Below are 21633 nucleotides of genomic sequence, written 5' to 3' on the forward strand. Positions count from 1 at the left end.
TTGGTGGGTAACTGAGGAGAAAAACAAAATGAGGGGAAAACCAGAGAAGGGAAGCACTCTGTTAAGGTGATACCACTTTGGGATGAGGCCAGCAGAAAACTAGGATTTTCTTTCTCTGAGTACCTTTAACAAGAGAAGAGATGGCATCAATCCAGGTAGAACAGGAGTCCCTGAATGAAAGGACTGGACCAGAGAGTTTGTGAGCCTTCTCCAAGCTCACTGAGCAGCCCTTCTCCCCAGTGGACTATCCTATTGTTGTATTTACAAAGCTGAATTAACTTATATTTCCACATCTGTTTAAAGAGTCACTAGTGCCTTAGATACAAAGAAGTGTTCTGTTGACTAATACCAAGTAAGAACCAGTCACTGCATATTAAAGTAGTAGATTTTGAGAATCGATTTTCTAGTTCTCTGGGGTCTGTCTCCAACTTCTGTGGATGTGGCAGCTCATGCAGTCTGCTGCCAGAAAAATACCAGTGCTGGGGGCTATGCTGGAGACGAGGAAAAACAACATGAGAGTGGTCTGAGGGAACTCTGAGGCCTTGAGGAGAAAGGATGTGGTGCCTGCACAGGCTGGGGCGGGTGGTGGGTTAGGCAGGTGCAGAAATGAAGCCAGGCTCCCCCTCACTCTCTACTGCTGTTTTGATTCATAGGTGCATCGGATGTCTCCAGGGCCATGGATCATACCTTTTCAACAGTGGCAAAGGATGGGGAAGGAGTGTGTTATACATCTCTGATTTCTGACATCTATTATCCACCTCGGGAGGATGCTACGTATTTCACTGGAATTCTTCAGAAAGAAAACGGCCACATCGCTGCCTCAGAGAGCCCTGAGGAGTTGCGTCCCCCTGGACCCTCCTTACCAGATGTGCCTGGGACGGAGCCTCGTGGCTTATTTAGTTCTGATTCTGGAATAGAAATGACTCCAGCAGAGTCCGCTGAAGTGAACAAGATCTTAGCAGACCCCCTGGACCAGATGAAAGCAGAAGCCTATAAATACATCGACATAACTAGGCCAGAGGAGGTGAGATATCAGGAGCAATGTCACCCCAAGTTGGAAGAGAAAGACTTGGACTTTAAGAATAAGGACACTGAAATCTCAGTAAGGTCTGAAGAGACCCGTGAGGCTGAGAAACCAATTCCCGTGGAGGGGAAAATCCTCAAGGACCATTTATTTGAAGAATCAACCTTTGCGCCGTATGTAGACGATATCGCTGAAGAACAGCGCAGTGCCCCTCTGATGGCTGCCCCTGTCAAGATCACGCTGACTGAGATCGAGCCTTCTATTGAAACTGCTACCCCAGAGAAGACCCCCGAGAAGCAAGATATCTGCCTGAAGCCGAGTCCTGACACAGTCCCCACGGTCACCGTCTCAGAGCCTGAAGACGACAGCCCAGGATCCATCACTCCTCCGTCTTCTGGAACAGGTGAGTGGAAATCTGAACTTTAAGGACTGAAGATTTGCATTCAAAATACTTCCATCTCAATTTAACTGATTTAATTAACATGTAACATTTTCAGTCTTGTGCCCATTGTACAAAGGTTGACATCTGGGGTTTTTTAAAAAAGTCCTATCAGATTTGCTTTGTAAAATATTTCTTTCTTTATTTGAGGGGAGAAGTAAAAATGACACACTGGCCACATTAGAACCCTCCTGTAGCTCTGCTGTTCAGAGTAGAGGGAGGTGCTGCCAGGTTCCAGGTTAGCTCTTTTCCCTGCCCCCTGGGCATCTTAGCTGTTCTCTTCAGACCAGTTGGACCACCTTGGACAGCGCATGTTACATCCTTGGCTCCAGCTCCGAGTCTGTATGTACAGTGAAGGGTGATAGGGCGGACCTTAGGGTCTGGGGGCTGGGCAGTGAGAGGAAGCCTAAACAAGGGGTGCACCTCCCTCCCCCTTCAGTCTCAACACGGTCCTTTTCATCTTTTCAGCTGATTGAAGTTCTGCTTACAGTTTCATTTTTTAAACCAACAATTCTATTTGGTTAGAAGTTTTAATACTTCAGAATTCACTAGGCTGTGATCTTTTTCAGCTTGAACCTGCTACTCTGACTCAAGGCAGAGTGTTGTTAGACCACATCAATACATCTTCACAAGCACAAAGGGGACCTCCCGGACCTGAGTGAAAGTCCAGAGTGGTAGCCAGAGTTTCCCCACCGCACCCCGTGCCACCCCTTCGCAGGAGGTGGGAGCGGAGCCTTTGCGTCTCTTCTGCTCTCAGATGCTTGGGGGCGTTAGGATAAAGACAGGGAGAGATCTTGAATCTCCCCCTACCTCAAATGGCTGGAATTCTGACCCTATCCCCACAGTAATTTACAAACCTCTTTTATTTACAAAAAGTAACCTTCAGAACCTCAGGTAAAAGAGCTTGTACTGAACTCTTAAAACAGATCTAAACCCTTCTGATTAAAGAGTGATTGCTCTAAATCCTGATGAAGCAGTCAGTTCAAGTGTGAGAACAGAGCAGGTATTTAACAGAGGTCCCTCCTGTCTTGTTTCCCTGAAGATTTTGGAATCCATTCCTCCCTTCCCCTGACCTTACCTCAGACTCATTCAACTGTAAACTCTTAAAGATTCACTGCACCCAGTTCCTGATTTTCAAATTCATTCATTTGCTCAACACACACTTTCTACACACTTTCTTTTAGTCAGGCACTTGAATAAGCACTGGTGATGTTGGAGTTGAAAAGCAAACAAAAATCAGTCTCTGCCTTCCAGTGGGACAGATGACCAGGGAAATAGTCACATTCCAGTGTGACTTATCCCAGCTGACAGCTGGAGGTAGGGACATAACTGAGTCTCAAAGCCTCCTTGTGATCCTTCTGGCCACGCAGGTAAAACCCTTCTATTAATATTATCCCATGACATAAAGATACTGACACTCTGAAGATAACTACATTATCAGCTATGTTTCAGAGCTCTAGGGTTGTCTGGTGATGATTACAGAAGAACTTTGGCCAGTCTTTGGGAAGGGTGAAATGCCCCTGCTCCTTCAGGTCTATTTACATGGCCACATGGCTTATGTGAAAATTACAGTTTATGAAGCTGGAGATAAAGACTTGATGTGTGCATGTGTGCATGCGAAGTCACTTAAGTCATGTCCAACTCTGTGCGACCCTGTGGACTGTAGCCCACCAAGCTCCTCTGTCCATGGGATTCTCCAGGCAAGAATACTGGAGTGGGTTGCCATGCCCTCCTCCAGGGAATCTTCCCAACCCAGGGACTGAACCAGTGTCTCTAACATCCCCTGCATTGGCAGGTGGATTCATTACCACTGAACCACATAGGAAGTCCAAAGACTTGATATAGGGTTCATTAATTATGAAGGATTTTTTTTTCCTTTAGTTGTCATGACTCAGGTTCTGGAGCATCTTAAAGAGAAGACAAAATCAGATTTGGCTTTCATGATCTTTGAGTTTTATGATCTATTGGTGCCCGTTTGACACAATGGGATAGGACAGTGGTTTTCTCTGCAATTACTCCAAGTAAACATTCTAAGTAAGGTTTATTCCAGAAAGAGAAAGTCCTTGTCCTATTACACAATTGTCTCTGATGGTCAGCTCCCCTCTCCACACACCCCCCACACCATAACACCCGAGTCATACGACAACACATAAGAATAACAAAACAATACATAAGAATTAACAAAAGAGATAGGAGGAGTCAGCTTGTCATTGAGGCTTTTCTTATTCTTTTTATCCTAAAGTGAAAGTGAAAGTCTCTCAGTCATGTCTGACTCTATGCAACTCCCTGGACTATACAATCCGTGGAATTCTCCAGGCCAGAATACTGGAGTGGGTAGTCTTTCCCTTCTCCAGGGGATCTTCCTACCCACAGATTGAACCCAGGTCTCCTGCATTGCAAGTGGATTCTTTACGAGCTGAGCCAAAAGGTTACCTTAACCCCCTTCTCATCTTGTGAGCCCCTGGTACTATGAGACCCTATGCCCATAGACACTGGAGGATTTGGGCTTTATTTCATCTCTTGGGTCTCAATTCTGTCTGCCATTTCCAGTGCTAACTGGTAAGACAAACACCAATAATTACATATAATCTTACATAGAAACTGAGGAAAAAGCAATCATCCTAAACAAAAGGAATTCAGTTTATCACTTTAATAAATATGGGAATTATCAACTAACTCTGGGGAATAATTCTAATTATGTGAATCATGAATCAGGAGAAGTTATAATTTAGAAAGGTTTTAGCTACAGACCCTTAATCTTAATCAAGGAGTCTAATATACTTTCTTCAATTCCAATACATTATTCCATTTTGCAGTTTTCTCCAATGTACTTAATTATTGTCATCATATTAAATAACATACCCTGAGGTATGGAGGTAAAAATTCTTACAACTCAAATATTGGAAGTGTCTTCTAAGTAAAGATCAGTCATGAATACAAGCGAAATGTTTTAGGAAAATACAGTAAGTGCCCTGAGGCACCAGAACACTGATCTGTCGGCAGCATGCTGTTTCTGATACGCATACCTAGAAGTATATTATGGTGGTCATGGATGTTCTTTGAGGTGTTATCTTCAGAAAAGATAATCAATAATCAAGAGGCTATGATAAAACCACCCATGTCCCTTAAGAAGAAATAGCAATACAAAGTAAATCAATTCAAACTCTTTGAAAACTACTGTTGCTATTTATTTCCTTGCATCGATGAGGTCTGTGATTCTCCTACCTACTTTGCAAATTTATTCTTTTATTCAAAATGCTTACTGAGTGACTTCTATATGTCAGACATGTGCTAGACACCAGACACATTGCAGTATACAAGGTGTATAAAGTCCCTGCCCTCATAGAGCTTACTGCTAGTGAGAGACGTCAGTAAAAGGAAGCACATAAATAGTGTAATTTCATGGAGTGTGAACACTGTAAACAGTGATAGAATGTTGGGTGTGAGAAGGTCAAGGATGGCCTCTGTGACCTGAGATCTGTAATCTATGATCTGAAATCTAAATGAGAAGAAGACCACAATTCAAAGAGAGGGATTAACAGGGACCCCAGGTTTAGAGGTCAACTAATGCACAGGCCTCAAGGCTCTATTATTTGGGAACTGAAAGATGATACAAAGGAGCAGGGGAGAAGGATGAGACAGAACACAATTGGAGAAGTAGACAGGGCCTAGAGCATTCAAGGCTTCGCATGCAAGAGCAAAGAATTTGAATTTTGTTCCAAACGCATTGGGAAACCATTGGATAATTTTAATCTGGGAAAGAATGCCATTCATTCATTGTTTCACTTAACAAACATGTAATGACCATTTACTCCATGTCAAGCATTGCTTAATCGCTGCTCTGGCTATAGTGGTGAAACCTAAGATTCCTGCATGCCTGGAGTTTGCATTTTAATTGACAAGACTTACATACAAATAAATAAATGATATACTATCAGGTTGTTATAATGCTTATGAAGAATGATAAAGCAAGGTAGAGTGTAAGAGAGTGATGGGGGCAGACATGAGGAAATGCTTTTCCTTGCCAGTGGTTTTCAGCAGAGACCTGAATGGGGTGAGGGAACAAGCCATGGAGACACAGGGAAGAGGTGCCAGGCTGAGCTGACAGCCAGTGCAGAGGCCCAGAGAACGTCCTGAGTGTTGTAGGAGCAGCTGGAAAGTCAATGTGGCTGCAGTGGGGAGAAGGAAGGGAAGAGTAGCAGGATCAGATTTGTGTTTCTAAAAGATCCTTCTGGATGACAAGTGGAGAATGAGCTGGGAACAAAGGGAAGGGCTGAATGTCAGCACTGCTCATGGTTGGACCCTGGCATCTGTGACTTGATAGACTGGCCCATGTTCACCTTCCTTTTTTTCCCTTCTAAATGAAAGCATCGTAATTAGTAGCAGCAGCAAACATAATCTTCCCATGCTGGTTGGTTCTAACCTTCACAGTTTCTATATTCTGTTTAATTATCAATGACTGTCTAGCTTTGCTGTGTCAGTCTTATGCTGTGCTAAGTTGTGTCTGACTCTTTGCAACCCAATGGGCTGTAGCCCGCCAGGCTCCTCTGTCCATGGGATTCTCCAGGCAAGAATACTGGAGTGGGTTGCCATGGCCTCCTCTAGGGGATTTCCCTGACTCAGGGATCAAATCCACATCTCTTAAGTCTCTGTGTGTAGCAGGCAGTTCTTTACTACTAGTGCCACCTGGGAAGCCCAGTGTCAGTCTTGACATAAACCTGTAAGTTTTTAACAAGGGTAGGAAAACCTCTGTTTTGTTCTAAAATTTCCCCTGATTTCTCCTAGCACTTTGTTAAACTTTTAGTTCACTTTTAGAATGGAGGGTAATGTCTACAATATCTACTGAGTCCCATTTCACTCATAAGAAAGATGATTTTTTTTGAAAGTAGTACTTTTACTTGCCCAACATGAAACTTACCAGACCTTTTCCTCCCATACTCCACTGGTACCATCCTTGTGTGTTAGTCGCTCAGTTGTGTCCAAATCTTTGCAACTCCATGGGTTGTGGCCCTGCCAGGCTCATTTGTTCATGGAATTCTCCAGATAACAATCCTGGAGTGGGTAGCCATTCCCCTCTCCAGGGGATCTTCCTGACCCAGGGATCAAACCCCGGTCTCCTGCATTGCAGGCAAATTCTTTACTGTCTGAGCCACTGGGGAAGTCCCTACCATTCTTACCTTTGAGTAAATAAACCAACATCCTCAAGCCTTATTTTCTGAATGCTCTAACATAGTGGTTTTCAGCTGGAGAGAGGGTTGCCAGGTAAAAATATCAATATTTCCTAGGACACACTTATGCTAAAAAAAAGTTCATTGTTTATCAAACAGTCCTAGTTAACTACGTATCCTGTATCTTTACTTGCTAAATCTGTCAACCCTAACTGGATGTGATCTTTAGAATCACCTTTGGAGTTATAAAACGCTGATGCCTGGGCCCCCTCAAGACTTAACTTCTACTAAGTCAAAGTTTCTGAGGGCAGTTTTGAGCCACACACCACTCAAAATCAGTGAGGAGAAGGAAGGGAAGAACTGCAGGATCAGATTTATGTTTACATAACTCAGAAACAGTTTCACTACTGTTCTGGGACTTCCCCAGCCGTCTAGTAGTTAAAAATCTGCCTTCCAATTCAGGGGACATGTGTCCAATCCCTAGTCAGGGAACTAAGATGCCACATGCCACGAGGCCACTAAGCCCATACACTGTACACTGAGCCAGTGCCACGACTAAGCCTGGATGCTGCAACTAAGACCTAATGCAGTCAAATAGATTAATTAATTAAAAAAACATAAACAAAGCAAGACCAAACACCCAAAAGTCACCCTTAGGAAAAAAAAAAAAGAACCATTGTTTTAACAATTTGAGCTAATTCTCGCGTGAGCTCTGTTTGTTGAGTACATCCTGTGTGCCAGGCACTGTACCTGGTACTGGGGGTATGATATGGGTTGTTTCACTTTTTTGACTGTTACAGACAATGCTGTTATGAACACAGTGTATAAATTTTTGTGTGGACATAGGTTTTCAATTCTCTACTTATGAGAGGAATTTCTGATTTATATGGAACTCTAAACAGTTGAGGAACTGCCAGACTAGTTTCCAAAGCCACTGTATCATTTTATGTCCACACCAGCAGTGGCTGAGTGTTCCAGTTTCTCAACATCCTCTTCAACACTTAACTACTCTCTGACTTTTTGATTCTAGGAATCCTAGTGGGTACGAAGTGGTAACTCATTGGTTTCGCTTTGTACTTCTCTAGTGAATTATGATGTTGAGCATATTTCTGTATGCTTTTCTGTCATGTGTAAATACTCTTTGGAGAAATGTCTATTCAGATTATTTGCCTATTTTTAACTGGGTTGTCTTTTTATAATTGAATTGTAATAATTTTTAATAGACTTTAGATATAAGTCCCTTATAAGGTATATGATTTGTAACCCATTCTCTGGATTGTCTTTCCACTTTCTTGATGTTTTCCTCTAAAGCACAAAAATGTCTAATATTGATGAATTCCAATTTGTGTATTTTTATTTTGTTGCTTATGTTTTTGATGTCATGTCTAAGAAACCACTATCTAATCGAAGGTCATAAAAATTCACTTCTGTGTTTTCTTCTAAAGTTTCTGATTTTAGTGCTTACATTTAGATTGAATCCATGTAGAGTTACTTTTTCATATGACATGAGGTAGGGGTTCAGCTTCATTCTTTTGCATGTGGTTATCTAGCTCATTTTTCCTCTTCTCATTTTCTGAAATATAATTTGTCCTATCTCTGACCCCCACCCACTTTTTGAACAGATGTGGGCTGATATAGTGAGAGATGCATGAAACATAAAGACTTGAGTTCAAATTTAAGCCAAGTCATTTCTAACCATGAGGCTATATCATTCAGGGTCCTGCAGGAAACAAAAGTGACACACTCAAAAGTTGTAACTGAAGAGGGTTTAAATAAATGGCTATTTACAAATGTAAAGACATTTAAAGACAGTTAAAAGAACCAACAAAAAATGGTAAAGCACCCAAGGACTGGCAACATTAAGGATCTGTTAGTACCCTGGACCCAAAGCAGGAAGGGGAAGGAACAGCATTCCCAAAGCCTGGAGCTTCAGAAACAGCAAGAGGTATAAGTACCCCAACATTCTCTATCTTCCATCTCTTCTGTGATTGCTTGGCTGAAACCAACCAGAAATCAGAGAGGAAGGAATTCCAGGTAATATCTTCTATGTAGGTCAGCCTCTCAGAACAGAGAACAGGACAGAGAAAGATGGGAATAAGTCCAAGGAGGCAAAGATGGAAAAACCAGTACAGTGATCTTGGACAAGTCACTTGACCTGTTGCCACTAGACTCTAAGCCCCGTATGTGAAGTGCCTGTAACCCAGAAAATGCTCCACAAGAGCAGCGGCATTGCCGCTGCTAGTGATAGTGCCTGGAGGTGCAGGCTGTTCCTTCATTCACATGGCCTCTGCTTCCTATCTTCTTCCTCCTTCTTCCACCCTATCCTTGCAAATTAATGTGATTTTTACACTTTCATGCTGTTTAAAATCACATGTGCACAACTTACTAAGGAACTAACTTCTATAAAAATAGAGTTAAGGATCATGCAGTAAATCTTTTTACACATAAACTGTGCGTGAGATAATGAGGTTCTTGTTGTTTTAAGTTACTGAAAAAAAAAACAACATAAATCATATCACTTCTCTACTCAAAATCCTCCAATGGCATCTTATTTCACTCAGAATAAAAGCCTGATGAGATCCTACATGATGACCCCACTTCCTTGAATGCATTTTACCTCCTTTCCTATTTACCTATTTTCCTGCCCCCTTACTCACTTTGCCCTAGACATGGCTGCCTTCTTTTGATACCTAGAACATTGCAGCTCCCACCTCCAGACCTTTGTACTGTCTGTTCCCTCTGCTTAGCATGTGTTTCCTCTGGATATCTTCATGAATCACTTGCTCACCTTCTCAAGTGTTGAATATAGATTACCTTCTCAATGAAACCTGTCTTGACTACCCTATTTAAAATTACAAACTCATCCCCATCCTGTCACAGTCCCCCTGATCCCTTTACTCTATTTTTTTTCCATAGCACTTAACATCTTCTAACATACTATATACTTTTTTTACTACATGCATTATTTGTGTATTATATTCTTCTCCCACTAGAATATAAGCAGAGATTTTGTTTCCTGTTTCATTCACTAATACATCCTAAGTGCCTATAAGGGAGCCTAACACATAAAAGACTGTCAATAAATAATAGATGAATGAATGACACATGGATAAAGGATAAAATCATTTCAACTTTTAGAGAATTAGACAAATCTAAACTGTTTTATTCATTGGGGTTCACCCATAGTCCTAAAGTGACAAATTACTTAGCCATTGATAGTCTACCCTTTACCCTCCCAGTGACCTCAAAGCTTTGTAGAAATGACAAGTAGTTCTTGCTTACAAAAGGGCCAGAAATCACTGTCTAGGATATTCTGACATAAGGCCCTGTTGTATTGGCAAGGGGAAAACTGAGCTCTTGAAAACTGTTGTCATGGCCATCCCAAGTAATTTCAGCTGAGAGAGAAATATCAGTAAGATTGCTCATGAGGTTTGGGGGCCATCTGAATATACATCAGACACTTACCCAGAGGATGTGACTATTGGGTTTTGTTCTCAAGAGGAGGTGAAGAGATGACAAAAGAATGACAGTGGACTCTACCATTAGAAGCCCTGCGGGATTGTGCAGTATGGTAGTCTGCACAGCCAGCTTAGTGGAACTGGCAAAAAATTATTCCTTATATTGCTTTACTTTGTTACACTTTTCACTAAAAAAGAATAAATGTATTGATTCTTATGGAAAATGTGAAGGTTGGAAAGCATGTTGAACATAAGGATCCAAATTAGCTTTCTTTGTCTTACTGAAGCAGGGGACATGGACAGGAGTTCATGGACAAGGAGTTATTACAGATTTGTTGACACTGGTGGGCCAAATTAGAGGGTTATATATATCAGACTGGGGCTTCCCAGGTGGCGCTAGTGGCAAAGAACAGGCCTACCAACTGCAGGAGACATAATAGACTTGGGCTTGATCCCTGGGTTGGGAAGATCCCCAAAGGAGGGCCTGGCAACCCACTCCAGTATTCTTGCCTGAAGAATCCCATGGACAGAGGAGCCTGGCAGGTAGGTGACAGTCCATAGGGTTGCAAAGACTGGACATGATTGAAGCGACTTAGCACACAAGCATACATCGGATTATCTGATGAAATCTGTGATACTAGAAAACTTCCCTGAGAGGCAGATTAGAAATTAAAACCATGACTTCTAGAATCTTTCCCATATTGAAACAGAAAAATCAGCCAGGTGCTACTGCTAAGAAATTGTTGCGTTATTTTTAAAAATAGCTAAATTAAGATATAGGTATATGAAACACTGATTAACTGGGCCATAACAGTAATTAACCTTTTAGTTCAGGTGGCCTTTCTAGCATAGCCCTGGAAACAGACTATTTTGGGGGCGAATAAGATATGTGTTTTTTAAGCAAGGAGAAAATATCTCCCCTAATGGAATTTTGTTTTATTTCTTCTCTCCCTGTTCATCTGTCTGTCCTTGTGTGTGCCTCTTTGGCGTTTCTTCGCTCTGTGGGACGACAGAACCGTCTGCTGCAGAATCCCAGGGGAAATGCGGCATCTCCGAGGATGAGCTGATCACTGCCATTAAGGAAGCAAAGGGGTTATCCTACGAGACAACGGAGAGCCCACGGCCAGCGGGCCAGAGGGCCGAGAGGCCCGAGGCCAAGGCCAGGTCTGGGCTGCCCACCATCCCCAGTCCCCTGGACCACGAGGCCAGCAGCGCGGAGTCAGGGGACTCAGAGATAGAGCTGGTGTCCGAGGACCCGCTGGCCGCTGAGGACGCGCTGCCCTCGGGTTACGTGACCTTTGGTCACGTGGGCGGCCCGCCGCCATCGCCGGCCTCGCCATCGATCCAGTATAGCCTCCTGAGGGAGGAGCGTGAGGCCGAGCTGGACAGCGAGCTCATCATCGAGTCGTGCGACGCCTCCTCCGCCTCAGAGGAGAGCCCCAAACGGGAGCAGGATTCCCCGCCGATGAAACCAGGTGCCCTAGACGCCATCCGGGAGGAGCCGGGCGCCCGGGCCGAGGAGCGCACCCCCAGCCGGCGGGGCCTGGCAGAGCAGGAGCCCTTCCTCAGTTTCCCCTCAGCTGCCCCGCGAGCCGGCCCTGAGCTGCCCTCCGGAGACCCCGCCCCCGCCCCCGCCCCCGAGGGGCCCACCGCGCCACGGACAACGAGTTCCGACCAAAGCTCCGAGGCCACAAAGGCCCCCGGGCTTCGGGGGCCTGGCGTCATGCCCCCTCTGCTGTTTCTCAATAAGCAAAAAGGTAAAGTGACAGCGTTCTTGATTCACGTAGGTTGTCTGCTTACAGTTCTCCCCCTGGGTGTGCCGAGATACTCAACAGAGGGGCGTTGGTCTGGCTCAGCCCTGTAGTCAGGTCCTGATTGGTCAAACAGTTGGCCAAGAACCATTCCAAAAAGAGTGGGGAGAAGAGAGGATTCCGATTCTTAGCTGGGACTTCCATGGCAAAGCTAAGCCTGGCCCAACCCTAGCATCTCCAATAATCAGTTTTGTGGACACTCCAAGATCTCCTGAATGGAGTGAATGTGTCCCTCCTTTCATTCCAGGACTGGATTTCCTCACTTGGGATGGGATGGGGTTTGTTATTGTCTAAGGCTCATTTCCAGCTTCCCACTCCCTCAGTGATGGAGTGGGCTTACAGTCCCTCTAGGTGCTGAAAGCCAGCATTAGCACTTCCATTTTGCCAACCAAAAGTTCTTCTTAAATGGACCAAGAGGATCTCAGTGCCATCCTTTCTCTTACCAAAACAAAGCAATCACAACAACAGAGTTTCTTGTCCCGCAGTAAGACCTAAGGTGACTAATTTTAAAGTCACTTTTTACTTAGAATTATTTTAATCTGGCCATTATATTTTCCCTATGAGAGATCTTAAGTTGAATGAAGTCTTCAAATTCAGAAAAAATGGAAGTCATTAGTCTTTTGGGCTTTCTTACCCCCAAGTCATCCTCTACACCAGGTTGCAGCTGTGTTATGGAATTCAGGAAGGGAATTAAAGTCAGGTGAACAGTAATAAATTAGGCACTGCACAGTCTAGTTAATGGGGCTACATTAAAGGTACACAATCTCTCCCCAGATCCTGGGGAGAACTTGTAAACAAATCCTAAAAGCACAGCTCTGTTCAAGGTCCCCTCTCCCCCATCTCCTCTGCTTTGTGTGTGTGTTTGTGGGGGTTTTTTAGAAGTATTTTTCTTTTTCGGGATAAATGATTCTGAGGGTAACACCCTCATTCCTGTTTATATGCTAACTTCAATGTTAGTAGCAATTAAAGTGCCTCATATAAAAATAGAGGACAAAATCTTTCTCATTATAGATTGGAAGCTCGCTTCTAAATTCTTTAAAATGAACACATTGCAAAGGGGGAAACAGGAGGAATGTAATGAAAAGATAACCCTGCTGCATGGTTACTGGTGGCCTAGACACGTGGCATCACGTGGGGGCTGACATAATTGACTCCTGATATCCCAAATAACTCATCCCTGAGAGTTTAAAGTATATTTAGTGTGTGCAATAGGGAGGCTCTTCTGTGACAGACTTTGCAGTGGAAATGTGTATTTGTTGCATGAATATTAGAACTAATTTGGATTCTTTTGCCACCACTCTGACTGTGGTGGGACAGGGCCCTGCAGCTTTCAGGGAGCTTTAAGCAGAAACTCTTGAGTCATTCAGAGTATGGGTTCATATCACTGTACTGTAACAGGCATGTATTTCCATTTTATCTCCTAATTAGCATCCCCATAGTGAAATGGTCACATGTGCACGGTGCTGCTCGAATATATTTATCCTCCAAAGTAAGGAAATCTGAAGTCTAATAAAGAGAGAATGGTATTGTGCAGACCCATTCCCCTCATTAGTATATTTGAGAGACAAGTACCGCAGCAGGACTGGCCGAGCGACCAAACGTCCAATAAAGAGCTAAGGCGATGGAAAAGTACTGCTGTGAATGCAAAGGCTTCAGAGCATATTTTACAGCTGATTCTGGTACAATTCTAATCTCTGTGCAAGTTGCCCCATATGGCTTGGACTCTCTGCTGCCACGTTAGACATTAGAAAGGAGAAAGTGGCAGTCTTTTCAAATGATTAAGGCATACCATGGTGAATAGCCTCTGCTCTCCTCCGCACTGAGGGAGTCTTTGAAATCCAGTCTCCCACTGAAACTCGGCGCTCTCAGCCTCATTATCTATGAAGAGAGTCTGAAAGGTTGTTCTGAGGCAGCCGAGCGCTGGCGGTGCTGCGCAGATGACTCGGTGCTGCCAGCAGGTTATTGGAGCCCTGGGGTTCTTCTGGTCTCACCTGCTCCACCTCAGCGGGTGGGAGAAGCAGCCTCCCTCAGGCTGTTCTTAATCACCGTCTGTGGACAGGAGGGTTGCACTCAAGTCATGTGCGACTCCCCACAGCAGTGGGGTCAGGTCAGCTTCTGTGGTTTCCTCAAGCCTCTGGCAGTGTAAATGCATTCAGGTTCATATATTCACAAGTACGCTCTTCTCCCTGGCTTTGAAGTTATCCTGCTAATGCTGGTGCTGGGCTAAGTTTTGGGAAGGTCCAGAAATATTTAGAATGAGGTTTGGCAAATATCTGACGACATCATAGCACATACTGTCAAGGAACACTGGGCTTTATTTACTGGCATGTGCTTGTCCTGATACGGTCTATTTATGGAGCTTTCTTTCCTTTCGGAGACCTCTGCTGCTGTTGCGCTGAAGACCAGATGTACTTCATCATATTCCAGTTTCCCTTCTCTGTGCACCCCCTGAGCTCCTGCTCCCCTGTTATTTTGCTTCCCCACACCCTCAAGGATGGCCTCTCAAGAACATGACAGGATAGATAAATTTTCACTGTTGCAAGGTTGACCCTTTAGGAATGTCTTAGTTGAAAACAAATGAAAAATTCTCAATAAAACACTAATACCCAATGTGACTCATCAGGGTGGGAGTGCAGTATATTTCCACCTATTTGATTGCAGAATCTTTTATTAGAGCGTGGTGTAGGCTTCATCATCTACGGAGCATTCTTTGAGAAGTAGTGGTCTCTGGGTACTCACTTCCATTCCCAGCATTCTGATTACTTTTCCTTGCAGTTCAAAAGCATAGTATCAGACCAGCCACCAGGACGTCACGTGGGAGCCTGTTAGAAATGTCAAGCTCCTTCCCAGACCTACATACTGATTAGAATCTGCATTTTACCAAGATGTCCAAGTGATTCCTATTCATGCTAAGGCTTGAGAAGCAATGCTTTAGACCATGGAAGTCAGTATTAACATTCTGACCTGAAACTGTTCTGAAGAACGTCACTAACAACAACCAAAAGACCTCTTTTCAGTCTCATCTTTCTTGTTCTCCTGGGTACTTTAATGTTGTACTGCTGAACAGTCCTTAAAACACTAGTGAGAAAATAATATATGTTCAAAATAAATAAGAAATGGTGCAAAATAAAAAGTTTAAGTTCTCCTGATCCAACCTTACATTTCTAAGTCTTAGAGATAACTGCAGGCTTCTGTTTTGTTGTTCTTATTGCTTTCAGAAATTTTCTTTGTGTATTTTGGTATACATGGGTTTTTATTGCACAAGTGATATCATATTGAACAGACTATTTTAACTTACTTCTTTTAGCAGTAAAATCAGGGACACCACTAGCTCACATGGAGACTGTTCTCTTCTCAAAACTGTCCTCCTTTATCTCCCTGATGTTTCTCCTTCTTGGTTATCCCCTCAGTCTCTGACCTTTCCCCCAATCTCTTTTGCTACCTTCCTTCTGATTCCTTTGTTTGACCTGAGTCCTTTCCCTGTCTTCCTTCTTCCCTCATTTTCTTGCTCTCATCCACACAGATTTTCAGCCACTGCCTCATGTGTAGCACCTCCCAGGCTTTGGAGAAGTCTTTCATTCTGGGCTCCAAGTCCATTTCCTCACTCTTTAGTGAACATCCTATAGACTACCCGCCTCCACCTCCCATTTAGTACATTGATGTCCTTTGTCAAAATCGGCTCCTTTCCTTCTTCTACTCCCTTCCTGAGTGAATGAAGGGATATCATTCAGGCTTCACTCTGGTATGGATATTCAGATCAGGTCTGGATCTGAGTAAAGGCTGAGTAAAGACTCAGTGGCCTGAGACCAAGTTAGAGGAAGAACCTGATTGTAAAACTTCAGTGGAAGTGTTGGCAGTAGTATTTGGCTATACAATTAACCATATTATCCAGGATGCTCTTAATATTTGAAAAATTATCAAAAACAAAGTACAAAATGTAAAAAAATAACTATTTGGAACTTTCAATAGGGCATCCAGTGATCCCAGTTTGAGAAATACTGGTTTAAGCCAGTGGTTCCCAAAGCATCCCAAAGCCTCAGCACGGGGTACCTCATAGTCTCCTGGAGTGCTGACTGAAAATGCAGATTCCTGTTTGGCCCCTGCCCTAGAACTGCAACATCAGGATGAACATAAACGTGCACTTTTAATAAGCATGCTAAAGAGAATTTTTTCTGTAAGCAGATGAGCTAAGCAGCCCAACCTGTAGTGAAAAATACCTTGGTGAGCGTGCCCTGGGCATATGGTGTTTTTTAATGAGAGAGAGTGAGGGGCACTCGGCTGTTTCCATCCCATCCCGTGCCCTGGGAGGCAGGCCTCTGTACCTTCTCTCTGCAGGCACCAGCTGCAGCAGCTGGAGCTTGCAGGGCTTAGCCCTCTGTAGTGGGGAAAAGCTTATCTCCTTAGGGGAGTGATTTGCAAGAAGACTCCCAGATGGAGGTCTTCTCAAAAAGACCTAGCATTTATGATGTTTATTATTACTTTTCATTGTTATTAATATACTAGATAGTGCTTCTGTCCTAAAATATTTTGGAGAGAACCAGAATAAGTGTGACCCATTTACTTTTCTTCCTGTAATTCCTTTTTTTAAAAAGTTAATATACTTTAGTCCCATATTTATTTGCTTCCATGAAAATGAATTAGTAAAATAGGCCATAAAGATTCTTGGACAGGATCTTTCTTTCACAATGCAGGTTTCATAATTGGTCCAAAGACTTATGTCCCTAATATTACAGCCACTTCCCCCATGCCAGATTTCAACAAGATGGACCAGAAACTGCTGGATAAAGTCTGGCTTCTGTGAGGATGTATGCAGTGTAAATATTTAGATGGAGACATTGAACCTTCCATTTTAGACTATTCAAAGCTATTAAGTTACTTTTATGAGATGCTGCCCAGTGATAGAAGGTATTCTCCTGGTTTAGCAGCACAGAATGAGGCTGCCAATAGGCAGTTCACCTTATTGGTTTTTCCTTCTGCAACAGTCACAAGGTTAGCATTGTCCCAGATTGCATATTGATCTGCTTTTTAAATCGTGGCTTCAGGACCTTGAAGAGATTTGCTCCAAATCTTGGTGACCCAGCACTTAAACTGTTTCTAGGGACAGATATTTTTGACACTTCACCTACAGGATGTATATATAGATCCAAAATTATTGTTGTAATATTTTGATGCCAAGTCCTTCAGACACAATGAACCCAACTCCCTAGTAAATTTTGCCTGGGCACAGAGTGGGGCATCATTTCAGTTCAGTCACTCAGTCATGTCCGACACTTTGGGACCCCATGGACTGCAGCACACCAGGCCTCCCCGTCCATCACCAACTCCCGGAGTTTATACAGACCCACGTTCATTGAGTTGGTGATGCCATCCAACCATCTCATCCTCTGTTGTCCCCTTCTCCTCCTGCTTTCAATGTTTCCTAGCATCAGGGTCTTTTCAAATCTGTCAGTTCTTTGCATCAGGTGGCCAAAGTGTTGGAGCTTCAGCTTCAGCATCAGTCCTTCCAATGAATATTCAGGACTGATTTCCTTTAGAATGGACTGGTTGGATCTCCTTGCAGTCCAAGGGACTCTCAAGAGTCTTCTCCAACACCACAGTTCAAAAGCATCAATTCTTCAATGCTCAGCTTTCTTTATAGTCCAACTCACATCTATATATGACTATTGGAAAAACCACATCTTTGACAAGATGGACCTTTGTTGGCAAAGTAATGTCTCTGCTTTTTTTTTTCAGATATTTGAAATACAACTTTATTCTGATTCTAAACAAAAAGGAATGGAAATGACAGTAGCAAACAAGATCCCACCTCTCAATATTGTCATGTGACTATAGCAGTCTTATATTTGAAACTCAAGGAGGAAACAATTGTGTTCCAAACCACCTAAATATTCAGGTCCAAAAAATGAAAGTTTTTTTTTTTTTAAACTGCCACATTCACTCCAAAGCCCATCCATCTCCTTCAGCATCCAAAGATTAAGCACATGCTCTGCTTAGCTATATAATAAAGTGGCAAACACGCCGCACCACTGACATCACAGGACAGTTGCCTATGAAACTAGACTTCTGATGCTGGGCCCCAGCTTCACTTTCTCACAGGTCATCATCTTCATCCGGGAGAGCAGTTGTCTGAGTAGCCTCTAAATCATGCTCATACTGTGCTGCCAAGGCTGGGTCCATGACCACCTCTGGTGGGGCAAGAGCAGACACGGCGACAAACTCCAAGTTAGGGTCTCCAGTCAGTTTTCTAGCAAGCCAGAGGAAGGGCTTTTCAAAGCTGAAGTTACTTTTGGCAGAAATGTCATAGTTCTGGAGATTCTTCTTTCGGTGGAAGACAATTGACTTTGCCTTAACCTTTCTGTCCTTAATATCCACTTTGTTGCCACACAACACAATTGGGATGTTCTCACACACTCATACCAGTTCCCTATTGCCAGTTAGGCACATTCTTGTAAGTAACTCTCGATGTTACGTCAAACATACTAGCACACTGAGCTTGTATATAATAGCCATCTCTCAGTCCACCAAATTTCTCCTGACCAGCTGTACCCCATACATTGAACTTAATAGGTCCTCTGTTGGTATGGAACATAAGAGGATGGACCTCAACACCCAAGGTAGCTACATACTTCTCAAATTCACCAGTCAGATGACGCTTCACCAGTCAGATGGCTTTTCCAGTACCACCATCACCAACCAAAAAAAGTTTGAACTGAACTTGGGGTTCTCCATGGGCAGCCATTTTGCGATATTACTTCCAGAAGCATCTCCACGCCCATCTGACTGAGCTGTCTCTGCTTTTTAATATGCTCTCTAGGTTGGTCTTAACTTTTCTTCCAAAGAGCAAGCGTCTTTAATTTCATGGCTGCAGTCACCATCTGCAGTGATTTTGGAGCCCCCCAAAATAAAAGTCTGTCACTGAGTGGGGCATAGATAAGCCCCTTAAGATGGATCCAAGTCCAACTTGCCTGTAGAGATAAGAGTTCACAGATGGCATATGTTCTGGTGCCTCTGAGAAATAATGACCCTATTTAGATGGTGATCCTGATTCTCTATCTAGTCCCTTTATCCTTCACATAAATCATCTTTGCTTACCGATGCAGTCATGGAGATTGGATACTATAATCCACGTACATCTAATTTTCAGCATCAAGACTCCAGAGGAGTCCCCACTCCTTTCAAATGCTAACTTCACTTTCCTCTAAATCTGGGTGGGGCACTCACAGTTATGGTCTCTGCTTCTGAATCCTACCTTTGTAACCCCACAAAACACTGCTGTAATACAGATAACATAAATTTTACCCAAGGTTATGCCAGCGCCACCAAAGGAAGACCTAATCAATTCAATTCATTCTTCCTTCCTTTGTTTCAGTCAATATGGTATACTGCCTGTCTGATGCAGGCAATATAGTGATGACCAAGGCAGACATGAATGCACCAATTGCAGGGCTTCATTTGGGTGGGTGAGGGGCTGACATTAAATAGAAATCAACAGAATGATGTGTTCTCGTGAGAGAGTACTTGGTGGTAGTGGAACTTGGATCAGAAGGTCAGAGAGGAGGAACTAAGGAATCAACTATGGCAAGACATCATTTTAAAACATTCTGGACAACAGACAATGCAAAAGCTACAGGCAAGAAAGTTCTGGGAGTGTTCTAGAAACTGAAAAAAAATGTCTCCATGGTTAGAGTTGTTTTGTTGTTGTTGTCGTCGTTGGTTTCCCTGGTGGCTCAGTGGTAAAGAATCTGCCTGCAGTGCAGGAGATACAGGTTCAGTCCCTAGGTTGGGAAGGGCCGTGGAGAAGGAGATGGCAACCCACTCTGGTATTCTTGCCTGGGAAATCCAATGAACAAAGGAGCCTGGAGGATATAGCCCATGGGGTCTCAAAAGAGTTGGACCTGATTTAGTGACTAAACAACAGCAACAAGGTTGGCAGTGCCTTTTCATGCCCAGGCCACAGTGCAAAGTTTGGTCTTTATCATGATATGACAGGGAGAGGGAAGTAGCAATGAAAATAAAGAAGAATGGCTGAATTTTAAGTTTATTTTGAAGATTGTCTTAATTGGACTTACTGATACAGTGGATTGGTATTTGGGGTGACTTTATTCCCACATCTCTCAAATTATATTTCAGTTTTTGTCACCATAATTATTATAAATAGATGCAAAAATATTTATAATAGGAAAAATACCCTAAGCCTCAATGCAGTTTCTTTATTCACTGAAGCCAATTTTTTTATGTCTACTATGGGAAAATCATCCATTTGGGTAATGCTGGCTCTGAAATATTCTCTCCCAGGCTGAGCTGTGTATCTAGTATATTTTTATGGCCAAGCATTGCGGGGTATAATAGTTATTAACGTGTTTTGGTGACAGTGATGTTTGAGTGGCTGAGACCGGAGCTGGAATAAGGGTCAAATATGGTACCTATGGAAGTTAAATAGGACATAGGGTGAGGTAGGCAGGGATGGGGGACAGCAAGTTGGTTCTTTAAAAAGAGTTAGGTATAATTTTGGCGAGGGCCAGGAACTCACAAAAGCTTCAGAAAGTCTAAAGTGAAATTCCAAATATGGATCAAAATTATACTAACAAGCAAAGATGGTAGCTCGCCAGAAAGCAGAGGATAAAGTCAGAGAAAAGGTAGTTTAAGGCAAACACTCAAACTGGGGTCTGAAGTGGGAACAAGTATATCACTGGCCCTAGTGAACTTCAGCTCAAGCCTGCAGTTGATTATTGTTATTTGTGATTACTCAGTGCTTCCTGAGTCAGCCTTATCTCTTTAATGGTCCTTTTGGCTTTTAAATGACCTAGGGGTCCTCTTCTGCCAAGGAAAGCCTTGATCCAGGACTCTTTCTCTCTTCTTGTGGAAACTGAGGGCATGTGGCAGGGAGAGTGGATTAGGGACTCAGTGGAGACATTTGTTTTTCTAGACAGTGTTTCTCAAAGTGCAGTTGGGGACCATTGACATCATAAACTGTTTGATAAAATACAGATTCCTAGGCTCACCTCCAGGATCTCCTAAGAATGGGCTGAGGAATCTGCTTCATTAGGTGGCTCCCCAGTAAATCCTAGGCACACCAGAATTTGAGAACTATCGTTCCAGGGACTGTGTTGAGGCTGACCTCTCAAAGCCCTCAGAGTTATCTTTGTCAGGTTTTTTTCTCTTAAGTGTCCCATCTTTTTCAGGGCCTGGGCCAGAATCCTGCCAGGCAGGTTTTCTGATTGAGCTTGCTGCTGCTGCTGCTAAGTCACTTCAGTTGTGTCTGACTCTGTGCGACCCCATAGACAGCAGCCCACCAGGCTCCCCCGTCCCTGGGATTCTCCAAGCAAGAACACTGGAGTGTGTTGCCATTGCCATTTCCTTCTCCAATGCATGAAAGTGAAAAGTGAAAGTGAAGTCACTCAGTCGTGTCTGACTCTTCGCGACCCCACGGATGGCAGCCTACCAGGTTCCTCCGCCCATGGGATTTTCCAGGCAAGAGTACTGGAGTGGGTTGCCATTGCCTTCTCTTGATTGAGCTTAGGTGTTTTTAAATGGTTTATATGTGGGATTTAGAATGAAATTTGTACTGTCAACTCTGAGACTTCCACCTCCTTATAGGAGAAGTGGAGGGGGGATAGTGTGAGCACAACCTGGACTTACAGGCTTATTCTGGAGGTGCTACTGCTATCTTCCCACCCCACAGAGGCTCCAGAACAAAGATGTGCAAAGGGCGGGCAGGGACACAGCTAGCTAA

General features: G+C 43.4%; 1 protein-coding gene and 1 pseudogene across 1 annotated transcript in view; one reads left to right on the top strand and one right to left on the bottom strand.

Moving 5' to 3' along the window:
- RTN1 (reticulon 1) overlaps nt 1-21633 on the top strand; it is a 241266-nt gene that overhangs the window by 118930 nt on the left and 100703 nt on the right. The window contains exons 2-3 of the mRNA XM_006069649.4: nt 654-1427; nt 11103-11846. Coding sequence (XP_006069711.4) covers nt 654-1427; nt 11103-11846 — 1518 coding nt within the window. The remainder of the gene's footprint in view (nt 1-653; nt 1428-11102; nt 11847-21633) is intronic.
- Nucleotides 17572-18717, bottom strand: LOC102407284 (annotated as a pseudogene).

Source organism: Bubalus bubalis, chromosome 11, assembly GCF_019923935.1.
Source record: "Bubalus bubalis isolate 160015118507 breed Murrah chromosome 11, NDDB_SH_1, whole genome shotgun sequence".
Lineage (NCBI taxonomy): Eukaryota > Metazoa > Chordata > Mammalia > Artiodactyla > Bovidae > Bubalus > Bubalus bubalis.